The 15,323-nt window shown below is 39.1% G+C and overlaps 1 protein-coding gene across 1 annotated transcript in view; it reads right to left on the bottom strand.

Annotated features, from left to right (window-relative positions):
* The window catches only part of cacna1ha (calcium channel, voltage-dependent, T type, alpha 1H subunit a), a 64,111-nt gene extending 50,683 nt beyond the window's left edge, over positions 1 to 13,428 (bottom strand). The window contains 6 exon segments of the mRNA XM_063904869.1: positions 1,167 to 1,479; positions 4,991 to 5,150; positions 10,412 to 10,509; positions 12,163 to 12,296; positions 13,287 to 13,400; positions 13,402 to 13,428. Coding sequence (XP_063760939.1) covers positions 1,167 to 1,479; positions 4,991 to 5,150; positions 10,412 to 10,509; positions 12,163 to 12,296; positions 13,287 to 13,400; positions 13,402 to 13,428 — 846 coding nt within the window.
* Between the last annotated feature and the right edge of the window lie 1,895 nt (positions 13,429 to 15,323).

Here is a 15,323-nt window from a genome sequence, read left to right as displayed (position 1 = left end):
TTAAATGGTTTCTTATCACAGACACACAGGGTGGGAGTTCACGAGGCAAACGGCTTGTGGTGGGAACTCATCGTGACTTGTTAAAGCTTTTTGTTCTCCGCAGGAGTCCCAGGGTAACCCTGAATTAACTCAATTTGGGACCATGGGCGGAAATGTTTTCAGAAACCCTGAATGTATAATTCATGTTCTTTATGTTTACAGATACTAAGGCAATAAGGCTGTAGACTGGAATAACAAGCCGAACAACCCATTTAACATTCGTAGAGCCTTCTGTCTTTCTCTTATATCCCTGTGTATCCCAATCACTCTTATTCTATCTGTATTCTCTTTTTCTATTGCGGTTTGTCAACCAATGGTCTATGTTAAGTTTCCAATAATACATATACAGAGACAATACAATACGGTCTAATTTGAAAAACCTATTTCCCAACTGGTAAAGGAATTTCCAACTTCTTTTAAATGCAATCATTTTTCCCAATACTGAACACACAGACAATAAGAACCAGATTATAGAAACTACCGCTTTCTGTTGAACACCTGAGTATTCTAGGTGCAGGCAGTGGCTCCTCCTCAATGCACAGATGGATCAGTATCTGGCTAATAAACCCAAAACTCTTCAGCATCATAATTTGAATCTACCACCTTAACACAGGAAGTCAATAAATGCGCTGCTTTAAAACTAATCTCATCCAAGACCCAAAGAGATGCTCACAAATCACAAATGGGAAATAAAAATCTGATCTCTAAAGCCTCTTACCATGAGGTGAGACCACACACACACACACACACACACACACACACACACACACACACACACCACACACACACACACACAAGAAAGTTAAGAGTACTTAGCAGGGATTACTGTGGTATGTCAAAGTGTGTGCGTCTTCAGTATTCACACTTGAGGGTAAGACTATCTTTAAGCAAGTCAAAATCCATAATATGACATGACATACCCGTCAGCGAGAGCTGGGCAGATCTATTATACGGGAATTGATATCATATCAGTACAGATAGCGTTAAGGACAGACTGTGATAAGAAAAGCCTCCCTTTGGGGGGGAATTCATTAATGATTTTGGAATTGAAACACATAGCTGTGTTTGACCTGATAGCAATAACACACTCTCTCCATGTTTCTGCTTCCACATCAACCCCTTCTTACCTGGAATATGGCTATCCAGGCATAGCCGATATTGTCAAAGTTGACAGCTCCCTTGTGAGGGTTGAAGTCCCCGGGGAGACACATATTGTAGTACTGGTTCCAGTTAACACACCCGTTCACACTGTCCCTGCCCATTCCAATCATTGCTGAACTGTGGTGGGGAGCGGCCAATGAGCACTCGACCCCGCCTTCTGTGTGGGGCGGCAAATCATTGCAGCGCAGCATCCCGTTCTCGCGGGGAGCCGAGCAGATCAACGGGCTCTCTTCACCCTCCTCGGTCATGTAGTATGGACTGATGGACAGGTTGTACATCCTGCATGGAAGAAGAATTACAAAAATAAATGCTGTTAGTCTATTTTTGTAGATATATTTCCCTTTTGAGTTGCTGAGTTTTTACAGCGTGTTATATTTGCAAAGTACTGCAGATACTGGGAACATACTAATGGTTATCGTTAGGAATGAACCGTTGAACATTAAAGCATGTACACATGTCACAGTAGAGGCACAAAACACAAATATAAACCTATACATTTGGTATAGGGTCCCTTTTTGAATATTTTTTATTATTCAGCAAAGGATTTGTCATTGTCTTAAGGTTTAAAAGTGTTTGCATTGAAAAGAGAAATAAGCTAATCCTCCCCAGGACATTTACAACGTCAGATATTAATCATTTTACCGATTGAGAAAATTACAAAACAATTTAATGCACTTCTACACTCACAACACCTTCTTTTTTTGGCAATCCTTCTCCTCAGTGACTGCCAGCAGGTTCACAAAAAAAGATATCCATCCATTGCAGTGCCAGTGTACTGATATTGACACTATTTTACTAAGAAATTATATTTTCTGACTAGAAAGAGCTGAGTATGCATTTTGCGTATTGTTTTACTAGAATTTGCAAAGACCTACTTTTTCTTTATTGCTTCTACTGTGCCATTCACCAATAATCCCTTTACATTGAGCCCCTATATAAGGACCTGGATTAGCTGTTTGAAAGCAGTGTCATCCCTCTGTGAGAGATGATACAGTATATCATTGGTCTTCTTAAACGGGCACACATCCAATCACAGATCTTATCTTTGAACAAAACACCTCCAGCGACAATGACCTACTACAACTCCCACTCCGTTTTCACACTGTATACACTTAAACTGTGAGTTCCCGTCCCTCCTCAGAATCTTAATCGGAGGTTTACACTCTTGTCATAAATCCTTTGAGAAATCGTGACGAGGAACCTTGTGTTGTAGAATTTCTCAGAAGCTCAACAATGAAATTAAGACTGCAATCATTGGAGCGGAGATTTTAAACAGAGTACATTTCGCTGTTTATAATCCCTGGAAAAAAATATCTAACCTCTAATCTTTTTTCATTTAATAAACAGTCAGTCAAATTAAAGCTATCCTAGAGGAGGATGTGGGGTTTGACTAACAAACCCTCCAACAATGATTCTGCAATGGTGTTGAGGCTCCTGCCAAAAATGGAGAAAAAGAAAATGTCTCTGGTGATTCGGTTGAAAATCTCTCGTTGAGTTTAGACAAATACGACTGAATATGTAAGAACTACAATAACACCTTGTCCTTTATTTAATGTGGTGGTGTACATAGTTTGCACTCTTTAATTACGAAGATAAAATGCTACCTATTTAGTAAAAACAAGCTCATTATTAAGACGTTTTTTCCCATTTAAAGTGCGTTATAACTTAAAGGACTGTTAGCAATTCATCTATAATGGAGAGAGCTGTTTCCAACTAGGGATGAAAAAGGTGATTGCCTTTAACAGAACTTCTTATATAGACTTCCCTTTGTTGTCGAGAGCCCTTTTAGGACGTAAAAGTCACTTTTGAATTACTACTAGGGAGTGAGAAGTGATATTTCTGTCTATTGATGGACTTCAATTATGTCCCCCTGTACAACGTTTATCTGCTGTACTGTTAATGTAAGTCCCCGTTGGATAGTAAGTACTTGAAGCATTAACGTGCACATTACTTTAATGATGTAGTTTGTTAAAGTGGAGCTAATTTGAATGACTCTTTACTGCTGGTTAGCCTCCTTCTAGAGATCGGGTGTTATCTTAACCTATAATGAAACAGCATCATTTAATAATTCAATATATTTTGTATTATTTATCTCAATCTCTAAATAAAGTACAATATGTCCTCCCGAAATGTACTATAATGGAGTAAATGTAACATAAAATGGAGATGCTTCATTAAATACAAGGAGAGTGGTGCTTGAGAACAGTAAAGGACTTAATGTACTGTTCATATCGTACTGTAGGGCCAGGCGAGCATTTGTTCTGTGAGAGAAAACACAGCTGCCTCGGCCATGAAATATTAAGCCTCTGTCCTCTTTCTGTCTGTCTCTCTTACACACAGCAAGGATCGAGTAACATCAACCGTGGTACAATTTGTGCCATTACGTCAAAGCAGAATTAGTTCAAGGATACGTAAGTGACATTTTTGGCCTCCTGAGTTTGTGGTACAGTGAGGCGGTTTTCCTTTTTCTCCTTTGCATAATTTTAATGCCCACGGCTAAATGGGTGACTCTGATCTTTTTCATCTGTCTGTGTATGTGCATGTGTGCCTGTGGGAGATAGAGGCTGTTTGTCTTCTCCCATAAGATGTATCCGTGCCTTATTGATCTAAAGACAAGATGCATGTGCACACACTGAGGTATGTAATATTGTCATAAAGTGCGCCGTGTAGAAAAATGATGCTTTCCCAAGTCCGCACCTTGTCCTATTTTTTCTCTGTAATTTAATTCGATTTTTTTTTTCAATTATGTAAAACACATATTTGGGATGTTTATGACTTCATCCCGGAGTTTGAAAGTATTCTTTTCTTGTTTAGTAATGTTCTGGTATGTAGATTCTACCTCTAAGGGTTTGGTTTGTCTTATTATCCAGCACATTTTTCTCAGGACATGGGCCTAATCTTGAATATATTATATAATTTAGGGTTGTTTAGAGTCACATCCCAAAATCCGAAGTCTGACAGCATTTTTCTTATACTGATTCAAGCTTTTGTAATTTTCTTAAAGTAAGAGAGCAACATCATCTGCATAGAGGAGTTTTTTCTTCAGGGTTTAGAGCTGGTGCATTTGATGGCTTTATGTATCGGCACGTTCCTTCTACGCACATTGATATCATGGGCCTGAGACTATAGCCTTATCTAATTTCCCATCTACATTTCTTTCACAGTTCTTTTGTCCTTTTGTGCCTTATGTTAGGTCATACGGTGGTTTGCATCCTGAGGGCACTACGCACTTTGTGTACTCTGACAAGTTACAATTTCTGTATTTATTTGTGCTACAGGCAACAACTGACTGATACACCATATGACACCTCGACATAATCCTAACAAGAGAGAGCAAAAGAGAGAAACATGATGAGGAAAAATAAGAAAGACGCGAACAGAAGGAGAGAGGAAAAGTGCAGAACGAAAGAAAAAGGACGATCATGTTTGAGTTAAGGGATGTGAGCATGTTGGAAGAGTCCATGTGTGCATGCTGGAGGCACTGCTGGTCACCGTATGGATGTGGAGAGCAGCACTTGCAGGGTATATGTACTCTTTCTGTTGGGGGGAAATAAAACATTGATGGCAACTTCTAAGTGTACTGAAGGATTTTTGTATTTTTCACTCGTCTCTACTTTGTCTATACTCTAGGAAAAAGATCTTAAAACCAATCCTATTCGCATCAAAGTGCTTCTTCCTTCAATACATATCTAAAGTTGAACATCGTCTGGAGGAGGCAATGTCCCAGGAGCATGTGTGCTACTTCCAACCTAGAAGTAAAGAAGAAAGTACTGTATTCTGAGTTCCTTACGTTCTGATGTCCTCTCCCATGAAGCAGCGATTGCGCAGTAGCCCCGCCCACAGCTGGACTCCCACAATGCCAAAGATGAAAAAGACGAAGAAGCAGAGGAGAAGGACATTTCCCAACATGGGCAGGGTGTCCAACAGCAGCGTCACCAAGATCCTCATACCTGAAAAAAAGGAAAAATGCTATCAGATATGATCATATTCACAACCTCCGTCCCACGTGTTGCAGCAGCCTTTTAGCCTTCCACTCGCCCTCTGGTTACCCGACACCCTGACAACCTCTATTGATCTTGTGATCTTGGAAGTGACACAACTACGCCCCCGCAGCCAATATAATTACAAGTGATGACGGTACTGAAAGTGACAGTTTGACATTATTTCCTCCTCTGGGATTTGAATTCAGCAGCCTCCCCGTGGCTAGCATTATCTAACCACACGTGTTCAGCATCTATCTCCAGCTGTCAGAAGCGTTTAGCATCAGCAGAGTCGGGGATCTAGTCCCTGAGGTCGCTCACGATGTGTTCTATCCCCTTTCACACATAAACCGCAGACTTGTCACAATGACCACGTTTAAAATAAGGCGATACTATAGTGTCACTGGTCATTTTGATTAAAAGTATAGATGTCACTAGAAATTATCCTTTTTAACAAAGTTTTTCTATGTGACACAGCAGCCCTTTAGCCTTCTACTAGCCCTCATGTTACCCAACACCCTGAAAACCTTATCAGACTGATATCTACTTGTCAAAACAGCATATTTCCTGACTGTTGTGCTGATCTACTATCAGGCTATCATATGGTGGCCGACAAGTGTAAACGCACTACAACGGCCCAAAACATTTCTATTCCAAAGAAACCGTGTGACTCCACAGCTACTCACACGCTTCCACCCGACCTCCACTCTATCTGTGCAGACATGCGCACTCCCCAGGGAGCGCTCTTTTAAAGTGTCTGTATGACAACAACAAATACATCAAGGAAAAGGAAAATGATGAACAAAATAAATAATATAATCATTGACTCTTACAACATCAATACTAAAATAAAAAGAATAAGATCTGAACACCCCCTCTTGTTTCCAAGTATAGAAAGTGTCCCAACAGTGGATTTTCCAAGGTTGTTATTGAGTGACGTATAAGCTCTCCCAGCTCAGAGGGAATGACTCATCAGCGTTCGATGTGTGTCGTCTGTTTTATGTTTATGGGCCTGTGCTGCTGTGTACGCTCATTAGCAACAGCACAAACTTTATAGTACAACAACATGGAGTTTGATAATGTGTTTTTCGCTTCAGTCTTCACAAAATTGGATTACGAATATAAGCGAGAAACATACACTCTTAAAATATCCATCATTGGCCCCGATGGCCATCTGCCTTCCTTAAAGATTTACTGACCGCAAACCAGAGGCAGATTTAGAGTAGCGTGTGAGATAATGTGTTTTTTTTTGTGAGATATGTGACAGTCATGCAGGTGTGGTTCAATCTGTCATACCAGAGATCTAATGAGATGTGGTCATGGCTTTGGGGTGGAGTGGAATCCAGAAAATCGATTTAATGCCCAGCTTAAATCATTGTCTCATCACCCATCTGTCTCATTTATCTTGTTGTCTGACTTATATCTCCTACTTTTAACATATATGCCCGTTATATCTGTCAACTGACTACTCTCTCATTCCCATTCCTCACAAAACAGGCGGGCGAAATGAGAACATTGTGATAAATATTGCTCATCATAAAACTGAAAAAGAATATGTCTTTGGGCATGCTTGAGGTAGGAAGCAATACTCTTGCGACACATGGAAATGTACACAAACTGAGTAAACAGTACACAGATGCCTTTTACTATAGAGGCAGCTGGGTGAAATCTGCTCAAACACAAACATCTCATAGCATTGACATCCCCTAAGCAAATTAATAATGGGTTGTCCATACATCATTTTGTGTATGGAGATGTGATTCAGCAATACACTGAATTTCATAGCTAAAGACAGTACAGACAAGGTTAGAAATTACAAAGAGATTTAAAACAAGACTGACACCGCGTTCACTCCAGAGTTGAAATGCACCCTGGTAGGTTTAATTAAACTAATGGAATGTAATAGTCTGGACTCGATGAGAGCATTAAACAAAACAAAGGGCGAATATCCATATTTTATTAGCTGGTATAATCAATCAATGTCATTGTGAAAAGAAAAGGAAAACATTTGAAATACTTTTTAAAAAATAATAATTTATGTCCACATTATGTTTCGTAGCGAGCAGGATTTCAGCTTTAGGTCATTATCTATGAAACGATATTTTAATAAAGTCACCAAATTGCTTCTTAGATTAGATCTTAGGAGAAATATGTTAATGTGAAATAATATAATCTCTGTCCTCTTGGCAGGCAAATGACAATGATGAATGTCTTCTTTTAATCTCATTTTCTTCTTTTTAAAAACACTGTCCAGTGATATCATTCAGTTATAGTAGAACATGTGCAAAATGTGGAAGTATCTTTGAAGAAAAATCTCATAATAACATTAATAATACACCTCAATATTATGAAATAAATTCATATTTTTAATCTGGTATCTGAAAAATATCTGCAGTTTAATTGTTATTAAATGTTACATTTAAACTTAGTTATATTATCCTGTACACAAAACATGAACCCATGGTCAAAATGGAGAAGTGGTAGAACATCCTTATTGCAAAAGCTAAATACAGCTTAATTTGATATGAATTAAATACTATAATTATTTAACATTTATTAAAACATTTATCCAGAATGTACCACCAAACTTTGACAACACTGTCAAACAAAGACAGTACACTTCACTATCACTAGCCCTCTCCAATGCTAGTTTGGAACAAATGCCAACGGTTAGCTGGATGTTCAATGACAGAAAGTCCTGCTCGACAGAAGATGCGAGTACATGAGAAAGGGTGGTGCTTAGCTCAGAAATGTTAGCAGGACAGGGAAAGATACACTTTTTTAAACAGAGGTTTACACTAGAAATCAGAAGAAACAACAGAGCATTGTTGAGAGAGCTAGTTGGAGCTTGCTCCTCTGTGCTCACAAAGTAATTGTTGTTGAGCTCAGCGTGTACTGCTCATTGTATCCAGGCTACGGAGCAAAAACATATTTAACATCTGTCCAACAATGAACACTTCCCATCCACTTAGGCAGAAAGGCAAACAGAGAGACGGAGTGATTGCAGAACGGTTCGAGACAAACAGAGACGGTAAGTAGGGAGAGAAAAACTTTAGACTGGCTGTTAGCCCGGCTGGCTCGCACCCAGAAACACTCCATCAGTGATCACAACTCAGATGAAAAGGAAAACAAAAGATTAGATGGAGCCCAAAAGTGAGAGGAAAAATGAGGTAAGTAAGCCACTGTTTTAAACATCCTCGGGGTGAGTGTATGAGTCCGAGTGCTATGTATCTTTCTGTATCTACGCTGACCTTGAGTTTCCAGCCTTTAATAACACCTCTCATTGTAAATCTCTCCCTCTTTCTGTTCTCCTTCCCTGGGTCTGCAGGGAGCAACTGAAGACTTGTTACAATAAATAATACGAGTTTCGATTCCCCTTGTCCATGGCTCTCAGGACGTTCCTCTGGGCTACTGTTAGCTTAGCGATAAGGTTTCATTTTCATTTCCCACAAAGGTAGAACACCACAGTGAGTGTGTTTATGTCCCTGTGTGAGGCTGCACTGATAGCTTGAGAGAAACGGACAACCTGCCATGCTTTATGATTGTGTTGCATCCTGCTGCAGGGTGCAAAGCAAGCACACACAAACCGAAACACACACACACACCTAACATCATCATATACGTGGGAGAACCTGGTGTCATAATGTGTCACCTGCTAACAAATGGCTTATTCTGGGGAAGCGGGGTCATGAAAAGCATTTTAATTTGCAGAATGTATAACTCTGCAACATACAGAATACTTGATATCATTGGGAAAATTGGCTTTTAAAAATGGTATATAAACACAAGAAATAAGAATGTGAAATAAAAATATAAAATTACAAATAAAATAAAAGAAATATATTTACATAACCATAAGAAATTAAAGTTAAATGAGTGACACAATACATTTAAATACAATGAAAAATATTTATATTAACATGAGAAGTAAAAGTAAAAATGCGCAAATTGTACTTCAATATATAATATGTATTTCAGAATATATAATAAGGCTTAATTGTAGGAGGTTTTAAAACAATATCTGGTATATTTAAATAATACTTTCATTTTTAATACATTGTTTTTAAATCAACAATACAATCTGTGTAAGGTTAAACACAGTATATACTCCTGTTTCATGTAACCAAATGTCTGTACCTGGCAGCCTGAACCTGACAAACAGCTTGGCCGCTTGCCCAATGCATGCTGGTTAATAATCGGGTTCATTGTTATGACACCATTGTCTAGTGATCCTCTTTCGCTGTAGATTCATGGTCACTTCTGTCACAGGGCTTTTAGGGAAATGACAAACTATGTGCAAGTTCTCACCCGCCACTGGCACAGTACAAGCTCTGGAAGTGAAAGCAAACAATAAGTCATGGATCATCGGCCGATTTCCCGTTAAGTAGAGTGAGTAAACTATAAATGTTTTTTCCGGTGTGGGTTTTTCTTTCATTGCACCTAGTGCAGGGGTCTTACATTAAACAGCAGAGCAGCACATAGATCATGAAGGGGAAATGCATTCAAAAATACCTGGACTCCTCTCAGAGCTGATTCCTCTTTACACCAGCCAGGCCACACCCTCTCAACAACAAAACAACAACTAAAAATACTAAATTAGCCCAAAACCTGTTCGTCTCTCCTCTTATTGACACTTTCACCTGCCTTTCTCTTTATTTCCTTATTATTTATGTGCAATTATTACTTAAGTGTTTTGTAACTATTTGTATTATCCACATAAATGAAAAAGTTAAAATAAATATATAAAACAAGGGGGAATTTATACATACCTCCAGGCATTTTGTGTAGGGTAGTGGAACAAAATGAATGTAATAAGATGTAACATTTGCATTAATGTAACTGCCTGTGCTGGGAAAATAAACCAATAACATATTGTCAGTTTGGGAAAGGAAGCACTTTGCAGTAGATTATTATGCAGAGTTGCTCACAACACCAATATATGAAAAAACAAACCTCAAACGCATTTGCATATGTTTACTATATGATATATAAATAATATATATCAAATGCTTACATCCTACTTTTTCAAACCCCGTCACAGACTTTATTCATGTCCTCCCAGCTTCATTGAATCAGTTGATCACGGTGTGCTAAACTGTTAGCGTTAAGCACAAGTAAAAAATAACCAGAGGGGGACGAATTAAGCTGATCGGAAAAGTAAACCAAGGGAAGTAAACCATTTGAGTTTTCACCCCAAAAAAATGCTTCTTTGCAAATGTGCATGGACTTACTTGGTACTCTGTTGATGGCCCGCAGTGGCCTGAGCACTCGGACAGTACGGATGGCTGACAGACTGGCGTTATGGCCGTCCAGAGAATACTCCATCACCCTGCAGACAAAGTGAGAAAAGCAGGAAAGAGAGTTTTACTTCAGGTTCTGTACTCCCTACCTACACACGGATATAGTGACACAAAGCAACAACACTGAAACCATGAAAATAATAACACTTATATTGGCAGCTACCCACATAATTACTGTACATTTGACATTTAATTATACAGTCCAAAGCTCTTTTCCCTCTGTTTAGTCTACATCACAGCACCCAAACACCAGGAATGTGACAGGTGGGCAGAGAGCCAGTTATGGTCTTAATTGTGTTCGTTTCTTTAGTGTGTGTGGTCAGGCTCGGGCCTCGGAGCGTGGGAGTATTTAAAGGAATGTCTGCTGCTGATTGGGTCCTGCTCTCGTCTGTCTGGGAGTGCAGCATGTACTCATCAAGCCGATTGGTCCAACTCCTGGTTACTGAGGTTTCTCTGATTGATATATTACTCTTATCTTTAAAGTATAGTTTGTTGTTTCCACCTTGATTGTATGGTTTAAATGAATTTACATTGAATGGTAAGACTGACATGGATATGTACATTGAATGATTGATTTTTTCAAAATGATCAAAATGGGGTGAAAACATTTTTAAAACAGAGACGGACTAGAATTATCGCCTTGCCATTTCAAGCCTTCACCACCCAGATACAGTTCAGATCTAATGTCATCATAAGACATCATAGATTTGTTATTATTTTAATAAGCATAAAAATGATTTCTGGGTCAGAAAGACCTTAACATTTGACCTTGGTTTCTAATCCGTTCCTCCATGAGAGCCACTGGATGTCAGTGGGAGATAGATAGATGTCTGCTCCGGATTTTATCAAATAAAAATAAACTGTCATTCATTTAGGCCAATATCACAAAACAGGGGGCTTAACACACTAACAAACATGAATGACGAATAAAAAATATATAATAAAAATACAAGAATATAATAATATTACCAGATGGGAGTAAAAAATAAAATACCATAACATATAGGAACCAGGAGGATGTTCTAGGAAAGCATGAAACCAGCCCTAAGTTAAAGCTTTATTCAATAGCAAGGTCTTTAGCCTAATGTTTAAAGTGGGGACACCGTCTGCCTCCCCAATGGAAACTGATTTATGAGACATCCCAAACATGACGATGGGTAGCTTCCTCCGTGACCTTGAAATTTGACCAGCAAAATCGATTCATTTCACCCGTGAGCCAAATCTAAAGAAATACCCATTTAGTGATCATGACATATTGAGGTGAGTATAGGATGGGCAGATGGTCATAGCCTAACACCTGCATAGATAAGATAAGATGTACTTTATTGATACCAAATTGGGAATTTATTTCTGCATGTAGGAATTACAACACAACACATGTAGTGTATTTGAGTGATACTTTTTTTTTGATTATAGAAAATTGTGCAGACAGAAACCAAAACACACCCACAGGCATGAACCCAAGCACCTCTATTTTGTGTGAGCTGCAGGTGGCCATGTTTACACTTGTGTGAGAAGAACTCTGCGTGCTGCTTTGTGTGAGATTGCATTCATCAGATGTTTTATTTTGTGTTCAGCAAAGTGTTATTTTATTCTAAATCCACTGCTATTGTCTAGCTGCAGATGACGGAGAAAATCGAACAATTTGTGAGTAAGAGCAAAAAGCATTGTGGGATACTAACCCCGCCATAACGATGACAAAGTCAAGCTGGTTCCACTTGTCGCCAAGGTAACAATTGGGTCCAAATATTCCCAGTGCCACCATCTTGATGACCATTTCCACAGCGAAGAAAGCAAAAATACAGTCGTCCAACACCTGGGGAAAATAGTAGAGAAACAGGAAAGTGGAAATCAAATATTTGTCAGCAGACAAAAAGTCCGGTTCTCATTAAGTATCCTCATCAATAGGGAGTCACATTTCGAAACAAGCTGTGAAGGTGCCAGTGGAGGTTGGCTGAAAATAAATTCTCGTCTCCATTACTTAGTCTCATCCCAGCGGGGAATAGCTTTGGCTTAGCATGGTAATGGCTGCGTCTCAATTAAATAGAAATCCACCACAGCAAAAAAAGAGCGTCTGCATTTGAATATAATGAGCACATCTCAGCGCGCCAAGAAACAACATTGCTTGAACAGCATGTTGAAACAAATGAGACAAGAAAACGAATGGAAGTTTTCATTACCATTTGTTCACAAATTGAAGTTATTATCGTTATTGCTCTTCCTGTCACTTCTCAGCAGCTTAAAGCAGAATGTGGAAGTGATCCCTTGTGAAATAGAAACATTTAATTTGCCATACAACAGTCTGATGCGTCCTTTACTTTTGGGACTATGAATTACATTGCTTTTGAACTTCCTTCATCACTCACTAAAGCTCTAAATTGGCAGGTTAAATGCGATACGATGAGATAGGATAATACTTTGTCAGTTCGAGTCAGATTTTTAAGTAGCTCCATTTACAACATCAAAAAGGACAACATTTAGACAAGAAAGAAGGGGGTACTTAACACTAAACAACACATTACAGTCATTGAGAACATTCGAATGACCCTTGAATGTATATTTGATGTTCATTGAAGGGTTTAAATCCAAAGCATAGCACATGACTTGTGTAAAGTAACTTAAAGGGAAGAAGCTCAAATATGTTACCAAGCTAAGCAACACTTATTCCCATTAAATACTTATTTATTAATGCCCACATCAGCACAGCCTCATATAAGCAGCACTGAGGTAAATAGAGTAAGTGGTATGTCATGTGTTTCCATGAAGAGAAAGCACACAGAACTAAGAGGGAAGGCGTTACACTGACCTGTAGGATGCGGCACCAGTCAGATTTGCATTCGACGTCTTCACAGGGCTGGAACATCCCCAGGGTCACACAATTGAGCAGAATCACCAGCATGGAAAAGTGCTCGAACCACGTACAGGAAGCAGTTAAGGCCAAAACACATTGGATGTATACATAGCACTTTTAAATTCAGAGCAGATGCAATGAAAAGCAACAATTAAAATAGTCATATGCAGTTGAACCAGCAAACAAACTGTTTATAGTCTGCGTTAAATGGTGGACAATCTACAATGGGGAAAGCCTTTTCTGTAACACCGCCTCCAATGCCGACCACAGACATGGAAGCATTAAGAGAACTGGATGCAGCGTTGGAAGCGGGGAACCACTCATTGCAATCTAAGTTGCTCAGCGGCACATGAGGCCAAAACGTCCTGAGTCTTGAAAACCAAAATACCAAGATGTTCTGTGGATTTATCAGAAATCTTCCGCAAACATGGAGCCCAGCGTACGTACCAGGGTTTTCCTTATGCTCCGCCTCCAATCTGCTCAGTAACATGAATGGAGAGGGAAAACAGATATACATTTTCCAGATAGGCTTTCAGGAACTACTGATTTAAATAAGGGCTATTCAAGTAGTTTTACTGGGTAGTTAATGTACCTTTAAAGAAAATTGGAAAAATACTTTCTGGGCCCAATGGCATCAGAAATTGTATCCCCACCATTTAGCCTGGCACACTTCCTTTGGGCTCGACGACAAACAAATCCATGGTACCCCTGATCAGACAACATAACAAGACAATCAAACCACACACAGGAGCAACACGGTCCAAAACAAGCAATGATGGTGAGAGCCATAATCCATTAGAGACAATGGTGTAATCTAGATATCTCGAAGCATACTCGGAGGAAAAGCATTAGCCTCTTCATAGGAAGAAGCAAAATCCCATCCAGCACAAGAGCATGCGAGTAAACAAACACCCCGCCAACACACTGGAAACGGATGCCAATAGGAAGTTTGGTTTGCAAGCCTAATGCACATAATGGCTCTCATTATGACCTAAAGGACTGGCTGTTAATCTGTTTACAGGCCTTTTCACCATTCCACAAATCAACATTTTAATGGGCCCATGTCTATTGTACGTCCTGTTGAATCATTCGCTAATATTGATCGATGACAGAAGGTCTCACAATTACCAACAGGGATTATAATCCTATCAATGTGAAGCAATTCATGACTGAATCTCGGAGGAGGAGGAGAAGGAAGAGGAGGAGGAGAAGAAGGAGAAGAAGGAAAAAGAAAAGGAAAAGGAAAAGGAAAAGGAGAAGGAGAAGGAGAAGGAGAAGGAGAAGGAGAAGAAGAAGAAGAAGTCTGACTGAGACTGAATCTCACCTGAGAGAAAGTATTCATGCAAGTATCTCAACATTTGCTTGTTTAAATCCTCTAGAGTGCTATTTTATTGTCACAAAGGCTAAGCACAATATCAAAGGTATAAAAATGTCAGCTGTTACTTCTGACCTGAATGAAGTAGCACTTGTAAGTAATCATTTCTTGACTTTCTGTTGCTTGCGTTATCCTTTCTTTATCCTTTTGGGACTCTCAGTGAGATGATCTATTTAGGACAAAGCAGTATGCTACAGAGGGCTAGGTCAGCGGGGTTTTCTTCCCTTTCTTTGGGTCTATGTTCTGTTCACATTACAATAGCTTTTATAAGTAATAAAGCCTTAAGGATGTTGCCGCATGAATGATTCGGTGCAAAGACAGACGTGATGGAGAGTTTTAATCCATCTGGAATTCCTTTGATGTGATTTGAGAACATGGGTGGAAACTGAAATTGCATCCTTGTTTTCTTTTGACTTAAAAGAAAAGATGTAGCCTCAATTTATTTAAAAAATGATAAAGCATTTGGTAAAGAGGCCCAGTACAGCCTGGTTTGTACTTACTTTAGAAAAACATACATTTGCACCATCCACAAATACATAGATCCATAGTGGAAACGCTGTAGCAGCATGGTGCAATGCCATAAATCATAACCAAGATAACACAAGTTAGCATTTCAC

The sequence above is a fragment of the Eleginops maclovinus genome, chromosome 16, assembly GCF_036324505.1.
Source record: "Eleginops maclovinus isolate JMC-PN-2008 ecotype Puerto Natales chromosome 16, JC_Emac_rtc_rv5, whole genome shotgun sequence".
NCBI classification, from domain to species: domain Eukaryota; kingdom Metazoa; phylum Chordata; class Actinopteri; order Perciformes; family Eleginopidae; genus Eleginops; species Eleginops maclovinus.
This window is presented reverse-complemented; position numbering and strand designations above follow the sequence as displayed.